Source organism: Pistacia vera, unplaced genomic scaffold (assembly GCF_008641045.1).
Source record: "Pistacia vera cultivar Batoury unplaced genomic scaffold, PisVer_v2 Contig52, whole genome shotgun sequence".
Lineage (NCBI taxonomy): Eukaryota > Viridiplantae > Streptophyta > Magnoliopsida > Sapindales > Anacardiaceae > Pistacia > Pistacia vera.
The window spans coordinates 252,225-271,699 of record NW_022196357.1 but is presented as its reverse complement, the minus strand read 5'-3'; the positions used below and the strand labels follow the sequence as shown (position 1 = coordinate 271,699).

The following is a 19,475-nucleotide window of genomic DNA, read 5'->3' as shown; positions in this document are numbered from 1 at the left end:
GATCTCAGATCGAGCTCTTTATGCTCTCTGATAAGTTTCCTTATGCTCTCTAATTGAGCTCATAAGCTCATTCGTTTACTTGAGTCGTGTGCATCAGATCGTTAGATCGCATGTCTCAGACTCTCAGGTTGAGCTCCTATCAAATCGGATCAGCTCTAGCTCTCAAATCAGATCAGTTCTCAATTTGAGATTGTGAACAGCCTCAAGTTGTATTCTCAGTTCTAATCACGATTAGTTCTCAGTTCTCAGATAGCTACCAGTTGCCAACGTTAGAAAAAACACATAAGAAAACTCAAAACATCCGAAACATGCTGAAATGGTGGATTTTGGCCCTGAAAATGGCCCTAACTTGGTCCTCAGTTGCCACGATGTATGAGCTTAGAGCAAGCTTTCTGTGGAATCTTATGGGTTCCCAAAACTCTTCGAATTAAAAGTTATGATGTTTTAGTTGGCTTATCCGTTAAGGCCTCTAAACAAGTGCGTTTGGACTTCTGACGTTAGCACCCTTTGGAATTTATTACTGGATATTTCATGTCAGTTATCAGATCGTGCTCAGCTTTGGATCGCTCCAATCTCTCAGATCACAGTCCTAGCTCTTAGCACCTATTACGCCAAGCATAGTTCGAGCTCTTCAGTTCGAGACTGCAGCATAGTTGTGACAACCATTCAGATTTAAGACATGGTTTTTGAAGTGCAATTATGTACTGCAAAACTGGGGGGTTCTGGTATGCCTGAAAAATCACCTTGATGTCAGCTCAACAAGTGCCTAAAAAACGAAGTGTACTAGTTGTCAAGCTCATACGCCTCAGAGATATTTATATCAACCCTATCTCATTTTTAATATAGGATGAATGAGAGCTCTCCATGTGTCAAGGCAACTTGCAAAAATACTCATTACATGACATCAAAGATGCATCATTGACACCACTCTTCACAAAACGAGAGGTTGGGCAGAAAGAGAGCTAGACAAATATTTGAGCTTCATTATTTCTCTCTATAAACAAGTATTCTCCATCTTTGTATGCCTTATGGTAATATATAGAAATAGTCAGAGAATAATAAAATAACAGGGATGTAGGATTTGCTTTAACTCTCGAAACCACTATAAAAACCTTCTTGCCAATCTTTATTTATGTTTCTACAAACATATATATCTCAGCCACATATTCAAATCTCACGGAGCCATTACATATAATTTCTAAAAACTCTCTTAGCACTTTGCATGTGCAAGTCGTTGGTGTCAAAATCAAGAATCAACAAGGATATACTCAATTTTTTATTGCATTTGCACAATGTAAACTCATTTTGTTACATGATCATATGTCGTTTGCTTAATAAGATTAAATAATATAATTGTGCAATGTCTACTGTTCTTTTTGTATGTATTGGGCTTTTGGTGGTGGTCTTTGGTGTATAGATTACAATAGTGATAGAATTGAGGTGGGTTGACTCCTCACCAATAAGGTCTTATTGAATAGAAGGATTCTCTTCTTATAAACCATAGACTTAAGCATGCTTAGTCGGTGTTGGACTCCAACCATCCCCCTTACAGTCAAGCCTATATATGTTGGATCATGCCCTAAGGAGGTAGTTGTGGGTTCAACTCTTCACCCGCTAGTCAAGCACTCAGCTCAACTAGGCTAGCTCTGATATCATGCTGTAGAATTGAGGTGGCTTGACTCCTCACCCAATAAGGCCTATTAGGTGAGGAGTTAGGAAACCTTAAATTTTATCATGGAATTAGAGCCATATTTGTTTCTCTCCCCCTTTGGTTGGGGCGATGATGGGTTTGGACTTTGTCTTGCACGCTGAGCGCGAAAAGGGTGTTAGAGTTGAATTTGTCTCACACCGCCCCAATAGGTGGCTATTACGGTGTATGTTAATGGTTGGGCTCCCTCTCCTTGAACTACTTTTGGGAGTGAGTTCTACCCAAGCCCACTTTATCAATATCTGCCCCTATTTTGTGATGCTGATATGCTTATGTGTTGCTTATCAAGACTAGCTTGTTGGTTCATAGGGATTGTAAATCCTGGCTCTTTTTATTGTTTTTTGTTGGTCCTTGGGCCATGTCCAGGCAACCTAACCACACTCCCCTAGACACCTCCTTGGTGGTTGAGTTCTTATCTTCTTAAATATACCCTTTTTACCAAAAAAAGAAATGAAAAGGAGACTATATAACCAGGCTTGGACTGGAGTGAGTACATACTCAATTTTTATGGCATAAGCTGTAAAGTTTTTTTATTATTTTGCACACAATGTAAACTCATTTTGTTACATGAATCCTTTGTCATTTGCTTCATAAGATTTATAAACTTTGATGCTTGATTTTGACCACAATCTTCACGAGTGTGAAGTGTAAAGGGACTTGACATCACAGTGATATGGAAGTGTAAAAGAGAGAGTGAGCAGGTACAAATTTAAAGTGGTTTGGATGTTCTAAGGCGGATCGTGTGATTATATAATGGTTGATTACAATCAAGTCGCACTCGGCAAGCTGAACTAATAGAAAAAGTAAAATAAAGGAGAGAGAGAGGAGAGAGAGAGTAGTATGTTTTGGCGGTGGATGAGCCAATCCTATAAAATAGAGGAGAGCCCCTTATGTTATAGTCGGAGGATTCAAGCTGGTAAATATGAATCTACGTGTATGCAGTGGTGTGTTACAATCCTAACCCGCTTTTCATATGTTGTCTGTACGAGGATATCCTTAATACGAGTAGGACTTCACATGTGGACAATTCCTAACAAACTTATAAGGTGGCGTTCACCTGCATCACTGCGATGACTTTTCCCTCTCGTCCTTGCGGGACGTGCTGCATCCAAACGGTAGAAAACCTCCTAAATTCTGAATTGGTTTGTTCTACATGAATTAAGCTTATGCCAGTACTGGTTTTGGGCATAACAAATACAATTGTTCTTCGAGTTGGACGGAGTGTGCATTTATTTTTAATAAACCATATTATTTTTATATGGCATTTCACTAAATAGATAATTCTCAATAATAATTACTTTCCCAATTTGTTAGTGATAACCAGTAATCACTGTTTATATAAACTCTTCTTTTTCTATGCAAAAGAAGTTACAGAGAACCTAAAACATTACATAGAACCAAACTATAAGATAGAAAAACAAGATCAATAGTTTATAAGAAAGTCTGTTATTCTTCACCGAAAGGTATTGTTGATGCTTAATTTTGCCATCAACTAATTACACGTAGGAAATGCTGAGTTGACTTAGAAGACACATGTATATATGGGGATATTGGATTAAGTAAAGGATGAAGAACAATGTTTAAAGTGATTCGGATGCTTAAACAAGCGAATCCTACATCCACTGATATTGTATTAATATATGAGATCAGGTTGCGTCTAGCGAACTGATTTATAGCTTAGAGAATACAAGTGAATACACGAGAGAGAGAGAAAGAGAGAGAATGTATGCTATTTCAGAGAAAAATTAGTTAATCTCACAAACGGGAGAGGAGCCCTCTATTTATAGTGGGATAAATTGAGGTAATGATTAGTTGATTACTGAATCTTTAAGTGGGTCAGATTGTCATGCAAATCTTTTTTTGTGTTCCGTTGCTTACCTGCTCGAGTGATTTCCTCGATTTGTATAGGGATTGGACACGTGGACCTTTTTCAGCCTTTTGTCAATCTGGCACATACCTACTACACTGGTAGGAGCATGCCGCTCACGTCAGCATGGGATGTGACTGCGTCTGAATGGCTGCAAAACCTATCTAAACTCTAACCGCCCATGGAGTAGCATCAACCCTACTTTTTCAGGCATAATAGGTATGTACTTAGATTCCCCTTTTTTGATTTATTATTGTTGATATGTATTGCTTACAATGTAAACTTTTAATTTAAATTAAAACGTAAGCATTGTGTCATTAGTGATTAAGGGTCAAAGATATGGGCATTTGACTAGAAAATAAAGGCGATGAATTGCCGATTATTTCGAAATGGATTAGACCGAATTAGCATTAAAAAATGAAAATCCCCCTTAATCATGAATCATGCACATAAGTTTAATCTTGATCAATCAAAGCCAAATATCTAATCCTCTAAACCTTTTCTCTCACTTAATTGATTAATCTTGGCCACCAATCGCCATTATAAAATCTCCTCCCAACCTTCTCTTTTCCTTTAGCTCTTAACCACATTTTCAGTCTTTCATTGATTATTATTAGCTTTTCAGCTTTCCCAAGCAAAGCCATAGCTGTTACTACAGACTACAGTATCGCCATATTTTACAGTCTCTCTTTAATGCAAAGCGGCTTTGGCAGCAAAATCTGACAAACAAACAAACTCTTTTAATTGCCTGTTTTCTTAGCTCTCTCTCAGTATCTACGACAACACGTTTGTTATTTGATTCCTTTTTCTTCAGTAGTCAACTAAGTCAATCGCTCAGTAGCCAGAGATTCTTCAACTGTAAACAAAGAAGAATCGAAGATGCTCGACACTGTGAAGTACCTTATCGGCGCAGCTGGCGCCAGTGGCTACGGCTCTAAGTCCACCGCCGAGGAAGTCACCGAAAACTGTCCTGATTTGCGATCCATTACCGTCATCATTACCGGTAACTTTACCTTTACTTTAAGGGCTTATATATATGAAATATGATCAATCTTGATGATCGACTGAGAGGACTGATTTTTTGGTTTTTTTTTCTGTTTGAACTAGGTGCCACGTCAGGGATAGGAGCCGAGACGGCTCGGGTGTTGGCCAAGCGACGCGCGAGACTGGTGCTACCGGCTCGGAGTCTCAAAGCTGCTGAGGAGGCCAAGGCGCGTATCACGTCCGAGTGTCCCGATTCGGAGATTGTTGTTATGGCTCTTGATCTTAGCTCTCTCAAGTCCGTTAGAAACTTCGTTTCAGAGTTCGAGTCTCTCAAGTTACCTCTCAATCTCCTCATGTAAGCATCCAAACTTCCGTTTTGCGTTCTCTTTCATTCATTATCTGTCCATTTTTATTCTGTTTGGTTGCCGAGAAAATCCAATAACTCGCTACTTTCATTTTTTGTTGTTTGCTTAAAGTTTTCACCAACCAAACGCAACAACCTTACACAAAAGAACTCATTGTCATTTGATAATTAACATATTTAATTTAAATTAAACATTTTTTAAATTTCTTTTTTATTGGTTGATCTAGAAACAACGCTGGCAAGTTTGCACACGAGCATGCAATATCTGAAGATGGAATCGAGATGACCTTTGCTACTAATTATCTAGGTAATTAATTATACAAAATCAAATGTATTAAAATTATTTGGTGAATTATGGCTGATATTTTGATGAATTTTCAGGTCATTTTTTACTGACTAAACTCTTACTAAAGAAGATGATTGAAACTGCAAAAGAGACGGGCGTTCAAGGCAGAATAGTGAATGTATCATCCAGCATCCACACTTGGTTCGCCGGCGATATGATCCGATATCTCGCACAGATATCGCGAAACAAAAGGTAAAGTTAGAAAGCAAACAGGATCAGGAGGTCTTTAATTATTTACTTGGACTGATCATGAAATAAATGATAGGGGGATTTGACTTTATTTGTTTCTGGTTTCTGTTTGTTTATTTTTTATTTTTTTAATTGAATTTTTTTACTCCCTTGTCTCCAGTCATTACGATGCGACACGTGCTTATGCTCTCTCGAAGCTCGCTAACGTTTTGCACACCAAGGAGCTTGCTCAGAGACTCAAGGTATACGTGGGATTTTTTTTCTTTATTTTATTTATTTAAAAAGCGAATTTTGTTGTTTTCCCTTTGATTTTCTTGAGGACTATTGTATTAATAATTATATGTTTGTTAATAATGCAGCAGCAAACGGATGCCAACGTGACTGTGAATTGTGTTCATCCTGGGATCGTGAGAACCCGTCTTACTAGAGAACGAGAAGGCTTTCTCACAGGTCAATATATTATTATTATTATTATATGAAATTGATGATTTCTTTAATCTCTCATCTTAATTAATTAATTAATTATTATGCAGATCTTGTATTCTTCTTGACCTCAAAGCTTTTGAAGACCATTCCTCAGGTAATTAAATTTACAAAGTGTTAATTTCTTTTCTTTTTGATTCTGTGTTGTTAATGAATATCTAAAATATTTGGTGTATTGTTGTAATTGTAGGCTGCTGCTACGACCTGTTATGTTTCTGTTCATCCGAGACTTGAAGATGTTTCTGGAAAGTATTTTGCGGATTGCAACGAAGCTTGGACGTCAAAATTGGGATCCAACTCAAATGAAGCTGCAAGATTATGGGCCATCTCTGAACTTTTGGTTTCTACAGACCCTAAAGAAGTCCTTGATATCAACGCAAAGCCTTGGATTTAAAAAGATAATTAAATTTAGAAACTACGAGAGAGACTGAAGTCTTAGTTGTACATGATCAAGGAAGGGAGATCAGAAATATATATATACTTATATAGTATAGATAAACACAAATGTATACAAATATTTAGATGAGTATAATTAGTAATGAAGATAAGAGATAATTAATTAATTAGATAAACAGCTTAAAAATATAGGTGGTTTCATGTGTTGGTAGAAGTTAGGCAAGTTCTGAGATATGAACTTGATTATATATATAATTATACAATGATTATGGAGTTAGAGTTTTGTTGATGTGGAAACCCTAATCCAGATTGTTAATATGATGATCGGTTTTGTTTATTAAGAACATGGGGGAGGTGGGTTCGTGGCATGTGGTGGTTGATTTTAGAAGAGTATCTTTGTGGTAATGCTGTGGGCGGCCCTACTAACATGCGCCAGCAAGTTTGGTGGTGGGAGGGAAACATGCGTTTAAGGAAAGAAAATTTCAATATCATTACTCGTACGTGTTTATTTAATTAATTAATATATATTATTAATTTAATTAATGTTTTTGCAAAGACCATCCGTTAATCCATCAATGCAAAATTAATGAAGACTCGTAAGTCGTAAATTTGACTCTCTCAGTTGTCCGTTAATCAACAATAATACTTACAAAAGCCGGCCAGTCACAGAGAAACCCTAGTCATCCCGTTTTCAGAGTTAAGAAGCCTTCTATGCAAAAAAAATGAAAAAATATGACCATTTTGACCATTTCTTAATTTTCTTTGGGGCCAACGGCCCAAACCTCACATGCACACACACACACACACACACACACACACACACACACACACATACACACACATATATATATAGGGTGTTTGGTTCGGGGTATTAGAGATTAATGGATTAAGTCATCTTATATTACTTGATTATTATGTTTGGTTGTCAAGTAATATAAGATACTGATAATCTTCAAATATCAATAGTGGTTACTATTGATAATATTTGAGGTAATCTAATTATCTCAATTTTCTTAGGTATTCTAAGATTACTAATATTATCTTTTTTGTTATAATTCTATCCCTTATTAATAAAATTTTAGGACAATAATGCCCTTTTAAATTTATTTACATGAATATAGCTTTTACTATTTCACCCCAATCAATTAACTTTTTAGACAAAATTACCCTTGAATTCAAAACAAATTACAGTCTACCCAAGTCACCACCCCCAGCCACTTGTCGCTGGTAACCACTGCCGTGGCCAGTCACCGCAGTCGAAATGGCCGCCGTGCGTCGATATGGCGTGGTCGTCAATGGCCATCGATCTGCCCGTTGATTGCTAGATCAATGGATCTGGCCGTCGACAGTCAGATCTGTTAGGTTTGGCCATTTCTAGCCAGATCTCTGACCGGAAATGGCCATACGGCACACGGAGGCCATTTCCTGCCTTCCGTACGTTGTTAGGTTGTTGGAAGCCAATGGCCTATGGTGGTTGTCGACAGTGGCTGGGTTGGTGGGGGTGCTTTGTTGATTTTCCAAACTTTTATTATGGGGTTGTTTTTGCTAAGTTTTTAAATGTAGGGGGGGTTATATAATCCAAATAATAATAATATTAAAAAATAATATAATAATAATATTTAATTAAAGGGCAATTCAGTAATTTAAATAACATACCCACCAATTTATTCATTCCAACCAAACATATTAATATAACATACCCACTAATTAACCAAACACATTTTCCTAAAGATTCTCAGTAATCTTTAAGGTAACATATCTTTCCACTAATCTAACATTCCATGAACCAAACGCCCATATATATATCACATTAGCATTCGAGACGGTTGCCGTTTGCCATTTTCCGATCCATATGTTTTGGCCTCTATCAAAGTGAATGTGAAGTGGCTGCTAGAGCATTTTGGGTAGGGGTGTTAAAAAAAAATGTAGAAATCGAACTGAACTGGTTTTTTGATTATTCGGAAAATCGGTTCGGTTTCGGTTCAAAGAAATACAAAAATTGGTTTTCTGGTTTGGTTACCGATTTACTGGATTATGAGAATTGGTAAACCAGAACTAGTTTTATAAACTGGTTTATTATAAAAATAATAAAATATAAAACCGGTTTAAATTAAGGAAAAATCAAAATAAAAAATAAGTTAATTGGTTTTCTAGTTAACCGAAAAACCGGTTTTTCCCTTAATCGGTTCGGTTTCGGTTCAATTTAGAAAATCGGTTAATTGATTGTAAGCACCTCTAATTTTGGATGATGGAAACTAAATAGCCTAAGCAAAAATTAAAATTAAAATCAAAAATTAAAATCCGACTGATCTATTCTCATATATTTGGGTAAATTGATATAAAAAAGTTCTTTTACATTTTTCAAACCAAATAATTAACAATTTTTTTTTATAAATACTACATTTTCATAAACTCTTCTTCTATAAATTTTGGTCGAACAAGCCGTACAAAATGGACCCTTAACCATATCCTTATAAATTAACTATTAATTCCTAATTAAAAATTGATTGTTATTAAGGTATTTTAATACTAATTGTTGAATGGACGACAATCCACTTGCTGTTATAAAATGATTTTCTGTTTTTTTTTTTAATATAGAAGGCGATGATAATGTGTTCGTGTGTTCTAAATAAAGGAGAACTTGTTCTGTATTGTTATGTAAATGGCTCGGTAAATGATGGGCCATGAAGCCCATTAATTTGTGAAATTGGGCTTTGTGAAGGGCCCATTATGTGCCCAGAAGTCCTTAAACCTAATTTTCCCCATAAACCCTAAGAGAGCTTCAAAACCTTGACACACTTTTGAGTCGGATCCGCACCACCAACGGCACCAGAAAATGGCTAGTCTAATCCCTGAAACAACCCAGAAACTCTTCAATCCGGAGACCCTCCGCTCCGCCGCCAAACAATCGGAGCGCTGCCTTATCGTCCCCGTCCGTCTCCGCCGTGCAATCAAAAGATACATCCGAGGTTAGCTACTGAGTAACTATCTTATCATACAAATAATTTTGTTTTTAACATATATATAAACAAATGAAATTAATATTTCTTTTTGAAAAATTATGTGTAGAGCAAGATGAGCCACACATGAAGAGGAAAGTGTTGAGGTTGTCAGAATCATTAAGCGAAATAAAGGGTGTGAATCGGATGCTAACAGAGTCCTCTTCAAAGGAGCGTTTTGAAGACCCTTTTAAGTCCATGGAGCAATCAAAGAGGTGGAAGATCAAGAGCGCTTATGGAGACATTGGTCTTAAGTACAGGGACGATGAGAGTATTGCTTATGTTGCTTCAAGAATGCCTGCCGTTTATTCTGCTTGTTATAGAGTTCTCTCTGAGGTATTCAATATTTAAATTTGTTGGGTAATTTTTTGTATTCTTTATATTAGCTTTATCATATAATATAGTAGTGGAAGCAATGGGGCAGACGTTTTTTTGGCAAACCATCTGAAGAATAGAGGTTTTGATGAGAAGATTGTATTGAATTTGTAAATATAATTTGGGTTTTCAGGTTCGAAGGAGGTTACCAGGTTTCTCACCTGCAAGAGTACTAGATTTTGGTGCTGGCACTGGTTCAGCTTTCTGGTAACAGCTCAGTTTGATTGCATACTTATGGTTTTCGGTGATTGAGATGTGGGATGGTTTTCGTCTTTTTTATTGTAGCGGACTTTTATGTAACTTGAATGAAATATTGTCAGGGCATTGCGAGAAGTTTGGCCTCGCTCTTTGGAAAAAGTGAATATAGTTGAACCATCCCAATCAATGCAGCGTGCAGGTCAGAGCCTTACACAAGGTAATTGTCAATCTGAATATTTTTACTATTCATTTGATTAACCATGGTTAGAAATTTACTTGATAGTGGGTCAATTTAGTAATTGCTCTCTGCCAGTCGCAGTTGTACAATAGTTCAATTAAATGACTATAGGATTGTGGAATGTCTGAATTCATGAATCCTACAGAACCTCATTATACAATGGTTTGTTTGTGATTTACATATTTATGAACTTGTTACATAGTTTAACTAGGTTTGGCATTCATTCAAGACTTTTGACTCCTGACCAACTCGTTAAATGTTTCCTTACATGTCCGACATCCTTTCAAGCAGTTGAATGGTGAGGCATTTAAGTTATATTACTGGCTGTCATCATATGTGATTAAAAAGTAGATGTTCTGTTTACTTTCCAGTATTACTAGATTGTATGTATTTTGATTATTATTATCATTATCTTTTAAACCAAAACTTATGTATCAAGTAATGTAATCGATTATGATTTTAACTCATTTCGTAATTGTTTTAGGCCTGGAGAATTTGCCTCTTATTCATAGCTACGATAGCATTCAAGCGCTAAGTAAAGATATCAAAAAGTCTGAGAGGGAACATGACCTTGTAATTGCTGTAAGTTGTATCTTTAGGATTCTTTGTAAATTTGCCTGAAATTGTTAGATTTTGGCTTTGCATGAATTTTTGTTATAACATGTTTGTATTTGATAAAGTATTTTTCAAACCAGTGTAATGTGCTTCTTCGTATGTGGCTTTTGGCTGGTGCTAATTAATATTGATTATCTTGGCAATGGGGTTAAGTCTTACGTGCTTGGGGAGATACCGTCGCTGAAGGACCGAATTACTATAGTTCGCCAACTTTGGGATCTTACAGGGGATGTTCTGGTACTGTTCCTGGCTTATCAATAAGTTTCATGTTTCACTTTATAATTGTGCATGATGGAGGGATTCCGATGATTATATATTTCTACTTAATGCTATGCATGAAAAAACACATAATCTTTACATTTTGATAATATCATGATTTATAGAATTGCTCGTCAATCTGTTATTATTTGCATAGTTTTTATATTGGCAATTTTCAGTCTAACATGTTTTCCTTTGATTTCTGTATCATCAAATGCTGGTCAGGTTTTAGTTGAACCGGGTACACCACAGGGATTTAGTATCATATCTCAAATGCGGTCTCATATATTATGGATGGAGAAAAGGGTGAGCTCATTTAGGATGCCTATTCAACATTTGTCACAGAGAGTGTCTTGTGTTTGTCATTTTATGATTTTACTTTTTTTTTTTTTTTTTCTCCAATTCTCAATTCATTCCTCTTTCATCATTTCCTAGAAAAGCCGGAAATCTGAAGCTCGTAAGTCTAAAGGTGTAAACAACAAAAATTCGAACGAGGTCGCAACTCTCAGAAGTGGTGTGCATATAGTTGCTCCTGTGAGTACGGAAATATTTTCTTGTTTTCTCCTGTGTGTCATGCTAATATACTCACTAAGTTTCCTCACCTCCTTATTCCTTCTTCTACCCAGTTTTCTTGTCCAATATTTTATTTTCTTGTTGCAGTGTCCTCATGATGGACGTTGTCCATTGGTGAATTCCGGAAAATACTGTCATTTCGTTCAGCGTTTACAGAGGACAACATCACAGCGTGCATCTAAGGTTCCTCCTTGACCCACTTTTTGCATGGTCTCCCCCTGCAAGAATCTTTATTTTACCTGTTATGTAGCTGTAGTGCAGTTTTTTGAGTGTGAACTAGGAATTGGTTTCTTTTCTTATCATGTTAACCCATTTGCTTTGTTATCATAAAGGTTAATTGCTACGTAGTCTTATCCTCACTAGTGTCAATGTTACTTTGACAGGGGTACCCAAGTAAAATTTTAAGCTATTTTTGGCACAGCATTTTCAACTAGAGTTTTAAATAATAGAGGCTTATTTGTGATTGTTTTGTAGCACACGAAGGGTAAGCCTTTACGTGGATTTGAAGACGAGAAATTTTGCTTTGTTGCTTTCAGACGTGGACAAAGACCTAGGTTAGTAGTCTTGAGTGCTGTTCTTAAATTTGTGAATTGGGTTATTTACCAATTAAATGTTTCTATTTCTAATATAGTCAAGTATCAATAAGATTCTCTACGAAACCAATCGAACCTGCTATTTTTGCCATGTCATCTAGTCAAACAAAGGATTCCTTTGCTGCAGAATGGAATTGTGTGAACCACCTTCTGATTTGTCTATATATTTTCTTTTTTGATGATTGACTAAAACAATCATACGAGCCCTGATTGACCATGCTGATGAGCCCTGATGACGGTGTTATCGTGGGGGCAATGATTTGAGTTCTAGGGGTGATGTCTGCATGAATTATATTAAGGTTCACAGAGAAGAATCAAAGTCAACTTGTTGGGAGTTGAATGATCTAAGTGCATTCACCTCATAAAAAAAAAAAAAAAAAAAAGTTTTTCTCAATTATTTATCTCATGATTGGGACAGGGAACCCTGGCCGCTTGATGGTATGGAATTTGATACTTTGAAGGAGCAAAATGCTAAAAGAAATCCAGAAGATCTTGAAATCGACTATGGTACATCTCAAACACTCTGTATTCCTCTTAGCCCTAATTACCCAGTGTACTGAAATAATTAATAGGTTTCATCTAGTAACAGAAGATCTGTCGTGCTCTAATTTTGATATTCTATCGTTGGTACTTACAGAGGATCTACTTAAATTACAAGCCGAAGCCGAAGATAGGCGACATGAGTTAGTAAATCCAGTTTATTATGACTCTGATGGTGATGATGATGTTGACAAAGATTTAGAGGTGGAAGAGAAAGAAGATAAAACAGGCCGTGCTAATGTTGGGGGTGGCTGGGGAAGGATTATCTTTGGTCCTGTTCAAAGGGGCAGGCAGGTTACCATGGATGTCTGTCGATCAATCAAAAGGGATTGCTCAGAGGGCACATTTGAGCATGTTGTTATGACACGGACCAAGAATCCTATATTACATCGTCTGGCTAGGAAATCTTTCTGGGGTGATTTGTGGCCCTTCTAAACCCAAATTAACCTATTTGTTTTCCTTTTAATCACTAATGTAAATAGTTTAGTATCAGTGAGAAATCATCTTTGTATTTTGCCCTTAAAAAATGCGAATATTTCAACAAATGGTGATCAAATGTCAAGACTTGTAATGTCACAAGTTCATATTCTTTGTATCACAAATTTTATTTTAGATATAGAATTGAATTTCTACTTCTTGTCTCAGCAGACAGCAGCCTTCATTTGTCTTTTGTGCTGGCCATTGAACACATTCAAAGTTTCATAGAGCTTTGTCAAAGATGTCTAGCTAACGGTTCACATTTATTAGCCATGTTTAGATACGGATATTCCGGAATTTCTGATGCTCAAATGGTTATAAATATATCAACTATAACAGATTCTTTTCTCTCCTCACAGAATTATGTTTTCATTAAATTAATGTCAAGGATTATAATTTCAAGATATTTTTTTTTTTTTTAATGATTATGGTGCTGGCATTGGTTATACACACCTCAACTAATTTCTCGAGACTTTAGAATTATTGATCAAATAACAGCTCTAGTAGTTACCCCTTTAAATAATCGAGGAACGATTCGAACTTAGAATCTTTTGAGTAATACAGTTCTCGTGGGATTACTCAACCACCTAGATCAATATTATAATTTATTCTTGGATCTCTAAAGATTACGTAGCTAGCTACAACAACCGTCATTAAGGGTACGTTTGGTTCAGGGAATGTTGAATTACTGAGAATGTTAGATTACTGGAATCTTATACTGCCTTGAAGATTATTGGAAATCTTTAGAAAAATGTGTTTGGTTAGTTGATGGGTATGTTATATTAATATGTTTAGTTAGGGGGAATAAATTGGTGGGTATGTTATTTAAATTACTAAATTACCCTCTCTTAAAATATTAATATAATTTATTTTTATTATTAATTTTTTAATAGTTTTTTTAACCCCCAATATTTTAGTTTTAGCTAAAACACCCCCACTTATATAAAACTTTAATTTATGACAAAATCACCCCCACCCCCTACCGCCGCCTGCCGCCACCGCAAACCATCGTCGAAAGTCGTCAAAGGTCGCTGTGAATAGCTCATCGTGATTGCGAGGCTCTGATATGGCCGTTTCTAGCCATATTGAGGGCTAGAAACGGCCATATCAGGCCAGATCTATTCTAGCCATTTCCTGCCAAATCCTTGGCCATTAGCGGCTAGATTTGGGTGAGATCTAGCCGTTAACCTCTAGGTCCATGGCCATTAATGGCCAGATCTATGGTCGTTAAAGGCCAGATCTGGCCTAGATCTGGCCTGATATGACCATTTTTGGCCATCAGTATGACTAGAAACGACCATATCAAAGCCTCTCGGAGCCTCCCAGTGACTCTCGGTCATTTTTAGGGACTTCAGCGACTTTCCGTGGTCCATGGTGGCTGGCCGGCTGTCAGCAATGGTGGCGATGGTAGTCTATAATTTGTTTTAAATATAAGGACATTATTATCTAAAACCTTAATTGAACAAGAGTAAATTGAAATGATATATCAATTATTGTCTAAAATTTTTATTAATAAAGGATGAAATTGTAACAAAAATAAGATTACCTTGATAATCTTATAATACCTAAGAAAATTGAGGTAATCAGATTACCTATAATATTATTAACAACAATAATTATTAATAATATAAAATTATCAAAATTTTATATATTATTGAATAACCAAACATGATAATCAAGTAATCGTAAGATAAGAAGTAATCTTAATTATTTCCACGCCCATAATAGTTAAGAACGAAATGCAAAGTAAGAAAGCCATCTGACGAAACTGACGTGACAGACCAACTTATTTATTCTTTAGTTATGAACATGATACAAAATGGATGGTAGATAATATTATTTAATGCCACTAGAATATGCTGGTTGGCTACTTCTAATTGACCAGGAAACTCAACGCAATAGATTTACAATTTACAAACATTCATCAATCACTAGAGACATTAACAATCAAACAGATCGAAAAGGACTTAAATCGATCAAGTTGACCTCCAGTTAACTTAACTGAGAAGCAGATCATCCTGATCATACTCTTCAAGAAATCCATCAAGAAAGTTTAGAAATGAATTATCGCAGGCATTATTATCAGTCAAACTGTAGCATTCTTCGTTAATGTGAGCGTTGTTAACTTCTTCTTCTTCTTCTATAAGAGGAGGCCAGCATGGAGCTGGAGAATCATTCAACGCAACCTCTGGATCATCTGCTTTAATAATATTATCTTCTCCATGGCTAGATAATGACGATGATCCACTTGCCATGTTCTCAAAACCCATGTTACTGATTGCATGGAAGTATGGAGAAACCTTAACAGCCTTGGGAAGATACACTTTGGTCTTTGTAATTGTCTCTTCGTTTGCAGTCGTTTTCTCCTCGTTCTTCTTCTTGAGTTTCTTTTCAGTTGTGGACTGGCTCCTTTTCTTCACCGCTTTTGATGTTTTTGGTTTACTTTCTTCACCTTTTTCCACTCTTTTGCTCAGATGAGAATTCCAGTAGTTTTTAATCTCATTGTCGGTTCGACCTGGAAGCCTTTTAGCAATGAGAGACCAACGATTTCCAAGAAGAGAATGAAGCTTGATGATAAGTTCCTCCTCATCTGGTGAAATGTTTCCTCTTTTAATATCAGGTCGCAGATAGTTCATCCATCTCAGCCTGCAACTCTTCCCACATCTAAGTAGCCCTTCACACAAACAAATCAAACAATCAAAATCTGACCAATAAAACTAAATGAATTAATATATATACATACTTGTAATATTTCTTTAGAGTATATATTAGTATTACCAGCATTTTTAGGCAGATTTCTCCAGTGGCCTTCACCATGAACTCGAATATAGTTAACGAGCAAAGCATCTTCTTGGACACTCCATGGACCTCTATACAAACCCACTTTAGCACAACACGGGGCTCTTCCCATTTTTCCTCTCTTGCGAAATATCTCAATGCCAATGAAAGAGAGAAAAATCAAGTCAAGCACAATTAGCTAAAATTCCCTGGCCACCATTTAAAGGGCCAGGAACGATGTGACATGAGACTATTCTGAGGTCATCTTTTAATTATATTCAAACCAATACAAATTTATCAACTTTGACAATAGAAATATCAAATGATAGAAGCCATCACATTTCACATGCTTATATATATTATAAAGGATTCTTCAAATGATTTAACTTATTCCATTGATTAATTAATCCTCAAGATAAGGAAACTTCAACTACACTTCTCTTCATTAAATATATCTTATATTCTCTTAACTGGTTGCTTCTCAAACTTATCTTCTGTATAATTAAATTTCGTTGATGATAGTGACTTTTAAGCATATTTATTTGACCGATTTTTACATTCCAATACGTATGCCTACTTTATTTTTTAACTAATATATTTTATTTTCAAACATATTAATTTGACCGTTTATATTAATGTCTTCGAAGCTGGAAATAAAAATCACCAGATCCCGCCTCCTTTGAGTTCTCATACGTTGAATATTTGGGATGACTGCATTTGTTAAGACTAAAAAATAAATCTTTGACCCGCTACGTTGTAATTACTTTGGATGAAGATTAATGGCTTTTAGTTTACCTACCTCAAGAAACGAAAACCACGACTGTATAACCAGAGCTTGGACTGGAGTTGAGCTAAGTATTGTTATGCCTAAAAAAATCACCCTGATGTCAGCTCAATAAGTGTCTAAAAAATTATCCTGGTGTCATTCTGATGTCAGCTCAACAAGTGTCTAAAAAATAAAGTGTATTAGCTATCAAGCCCATACCGTCTCAGAGATATTTTATACTAACCCTATCTCATTTTGAGATAAAGACGAATGAGAGCTCTCCATGTGTTAAGGAAACTTGCAAAAACACTGATTACATTGACCTCAAAGGTGTATAAATTGACACCTATTTTCATAAAAAGGAGAGGCTGGGCAGATGAGAGCTAGACAAACATTTGAGCTTCATTATTTTTCTTTGTAAACAAAGTATTTCTCCATCTTTGTATGCCTTATAGGCAATATCATATAAATAGTTGGAGAATAATAAAATAACAGTGGATGTAAGATTTGCTTTAAGCATCCGAACCACTATAAAAACCTCTCTTTTATTTATGTTTTTGCAACATATATAATCTCAGCATCATATTCAAATTTTATGGATCCATCACGTGTAATTTCTAAGACTCTCTTAGCACTTTGCACGTGCGAGTCGTTGGTGTCAAAATCAAGCATCAACAGTTTGGTGGCCCATGCAGGTCTCGAACCTTCGTCCAAGCACCCCGATGGCGTGGTCAAATCGCAAATCGCATGCATCAGAGCCCTCCAATCGCGTGATCAAATTGCAGATCACACGCATCAGAGTTTTCGGATCGCGTGGTTAGATTGCAGATCGCAAGCATCAGAGTTCTCCGATCACGTGGCCATATTGCATATCGCACGTATCAGAGCCCTCAGATCGCGTGGTTAGATCACATATCACACATATCAGAGTTCTCGAATCATGTGGTCAAATCACAGATCGCACGCATCAGAGTTCTCTAATCGCGTGGCCAGATTGCATATCGCACGCATCAGAGTTCTCTGATCGCATGGCCAAATTGTAGATCACACGTATCAGAGCCCTCCGATCACGTGGTTAGATCGCAAATCTCACGTATCAGAGTTCTCGGATCGCATGGTCAGATCGCAGATCATACGCATCAAAGTTCTCGGATCGCATGGTCAGATCGCAGATCATATGCATCAAAGTTCTCGGATCGCGTGGTTAGATCGTAGATCGTACGTATTAGAGTTTTCCAATCGCGTGGCCAGATTGCAGACCGCAAGCACAAGAATTCTCTAATCGCGTGGCCAGATCGCAGATTGCACTCATCAGAGCCATCAGATCGCAGATCGCACACATCAGAGTTCTCGGATCGTGTGGTCAAATCGTAGATCGCACACATCAGAGTTCTCCAATCGCGTGGCCAGACTGCATATCGCACGCATCAGAGTTCTCCGATCGCATGGCCAGATTCAGATCGCACGCATCAGAGCCCTCCGATCGTGTAGTTAGATCGCAAATCTCATGCATCAGAGTTCTCAGATCACGTGGACAGATAGCAAATCGTACACATCAAATTTCTCGGATCACGTGGTCAGATTGTAGATTGCATGCATTAGAGCTCTCCAATTGCGTGGTTAGATCGCAGATCACACACTTAGATAGCCTAGATCGCGTGGCCAGATCGCAGATCGCACGCTCAAGATCGTTGAGATGATGCGGTCAGATAATTTAGATCGCGCTTCTGAGCAGCCAGATCGCGCTTTCGAGCACTTAGATCGCTGATCTCGAGTTCTCAGATCAAGCTTCACGCTTTCTGATCAAACTGCTTGTGTTCTCAGATCAAGCTTCATGCTTTCTGATCAAACTACTTCTATTTTATGATTGAACTCCTTAAACTCTTAGATCGCAAAGAGCTCTCAAGCTCTCAGATCGTAAAGAGCTCTCCAGTTCTCAGATTGAGCTCCTTATGCTCTCAAATCGAGATTCTTATAATCTCAGATCGAGCTCTTTATTCTCTCTAATTGAGCTCCTTATGCTCTCTAATTGAGCTCATAAGCTCACTAGTTTACTTGAGATCGTGTGCATCAGATCGTTCAGATCGCATGCCTTAGACTCTCAGGTCGAGCTCCTATCAACTCGCGATCAGCTCCTAGCTCTCAAATCGCGATCAACTCTCAATTCTGAGATTGTGAACAGCCTCAAGTTGTATTCTTAGTTCTCAGATAGCGACCAGTTACCAACGTTAGAAAAAACGCATAGAAAACTCAAAACAACCTCGAAACATGCTGAAATGGTGGATTTTGGCCCTAAAAATGGCTCGAACTTGGTCCCCCATTGCCACGATGTAGAGCTCAGAACAAGCTTTTGTGGATATCTTACAGGCTCCAAAACTCTTCCCGGATAAAAAGTTATGGCTGTTTTAAGTTGGCTTATCTGTTTAAGACCTCTAAGCCGTGCGTTTGGGCTTCTGATGTTAGCTCCCTCCAGGAATTCATTTACTGGACATTTCATGTCAGTTATCAGATCGCGCTTAGCTTTAGATCGCTCCAATCTCTCAGATCACAGTCCTAGCTCTTAGCACCTTATTGCACCAAGCATAGTTCGAGCTCTTCAGTCCGAGACTGCAGCCTATAGCACGACAACCATTCAGACCTAAGACATAAGTTTTTGAAGTGCAATTACGTACTCCAAAAACTAGGGGGGTTTTGTTATGCGTAAAAAATCACCTTGATGTCAGCTCAA

At 37.1% G+C, this 19,475-nt stretch overlaps 3 protein-coding genes across 4 annotated transcripts; 2 read left to right on the top strand and 1 right to left on the bottom strand.

The window, feature by feature from the left end:
- The first annotated feature begins 4,053 nt into the window (after positions 1 to 4,053).
- On the top strand, positions 4,054 to 6,834 carry LOC116106590 (short-chain dehydrogenase TIC 32, chloroplastic-like). 2 transcript variants are annotated; one of them, XM_031392962.1, is made up of 8 exons: positions 4,054 to 4,578; positions 4,683 to 4,914; positions 5,151 to 5,230; positions 5,305 to 5,461; positions 5,619 to 5,700; positions 5,821 to 5,908; positions 5,992 to 6,038; positions 6,132 to 6,834. In XM_031392962.1, the coding sequence occupies exons 1-8, from the start codon at positions 4,455 to 4,457 to the stop codon at positions 6,333 to 6,335; spliced, it is 1,014 nt and encodes a 337-aa protein (XP_031248822.1). In that variant the 5' UTR covers positions 4,054 to 4,454; the 3' UTR covers positions 6,336 to 6,834. The 2 variants fall into 2 exon arrangements, with proteins under 2 accessions (XP_031248822.1, XP_031248820.1); XM_031392960.1 differs by having other exon boundaries at positions 4,055 to 4,578; positions 5,818 to 5,908.
- Positions 6,835 to 9,112: 2,278 nt separating this feature from the next.
- LOC116106592 (probable S-adenosyl-L-methionine-dependent RNA methyltransferase RSM22, mitochondrial) lies at positions 9,113 to 13,370 on the top strand. Its single transcript, XM_031392964.1, has 12 exons — positions 9,113 to 9,306; positions 9,407 to 9,672; positions 9,845 to 9,918; positions 10,032 to 10,126; positions 10,632 to 10,729; positions 10,916 to 10,999; positions 11,246 to 11,326; positions 11,456 to 11,554; positions 11,681 to 11,776; positions 12,068 to 12,147; positions 12,605 to 12,693; positions 12,824 to 13,370. The coding sequence occupies exons 1-12, from the start codon at positions 9,174 to 9,176 to the stop codon at positions 13,159 to 13,161; spliced, it is 1,533 nt and encodes a 510-aa protein (XP_031248824.1). The 5' UTR covers positions 9,113 to 9,173; the 3' UTR covers positions 13,162 to 13,370.
- Positions 13,371 to 14,943: 1,573 nt separating this feature from the next.
- On the bottom strand, positions 14,944 to 16,189 carry LOC116106591 (myb-related protein 308-like). The gene is made up of 2 exons (XM_031392963.1): positions 15,982 to 16,189; positions 14,944 to 15,877 (listed from the first exon to the last, which is right to left on the bottom strand). The coding sequence occupies exons 1-2, from the start codon at positions 16,112 to 16,114 to the stop codon at positions 15,201 to 15,203; spliced, it is 810 nt and encodes a 269-aa protein (XP_031248823.1). The 5' UTR covers positions 16,115 to 16,189; the 3' UTR covers positions 14,944 to 15,200.
- Positions 16,190 to 19,475: the final 3,286 nt, after the last annotated feature.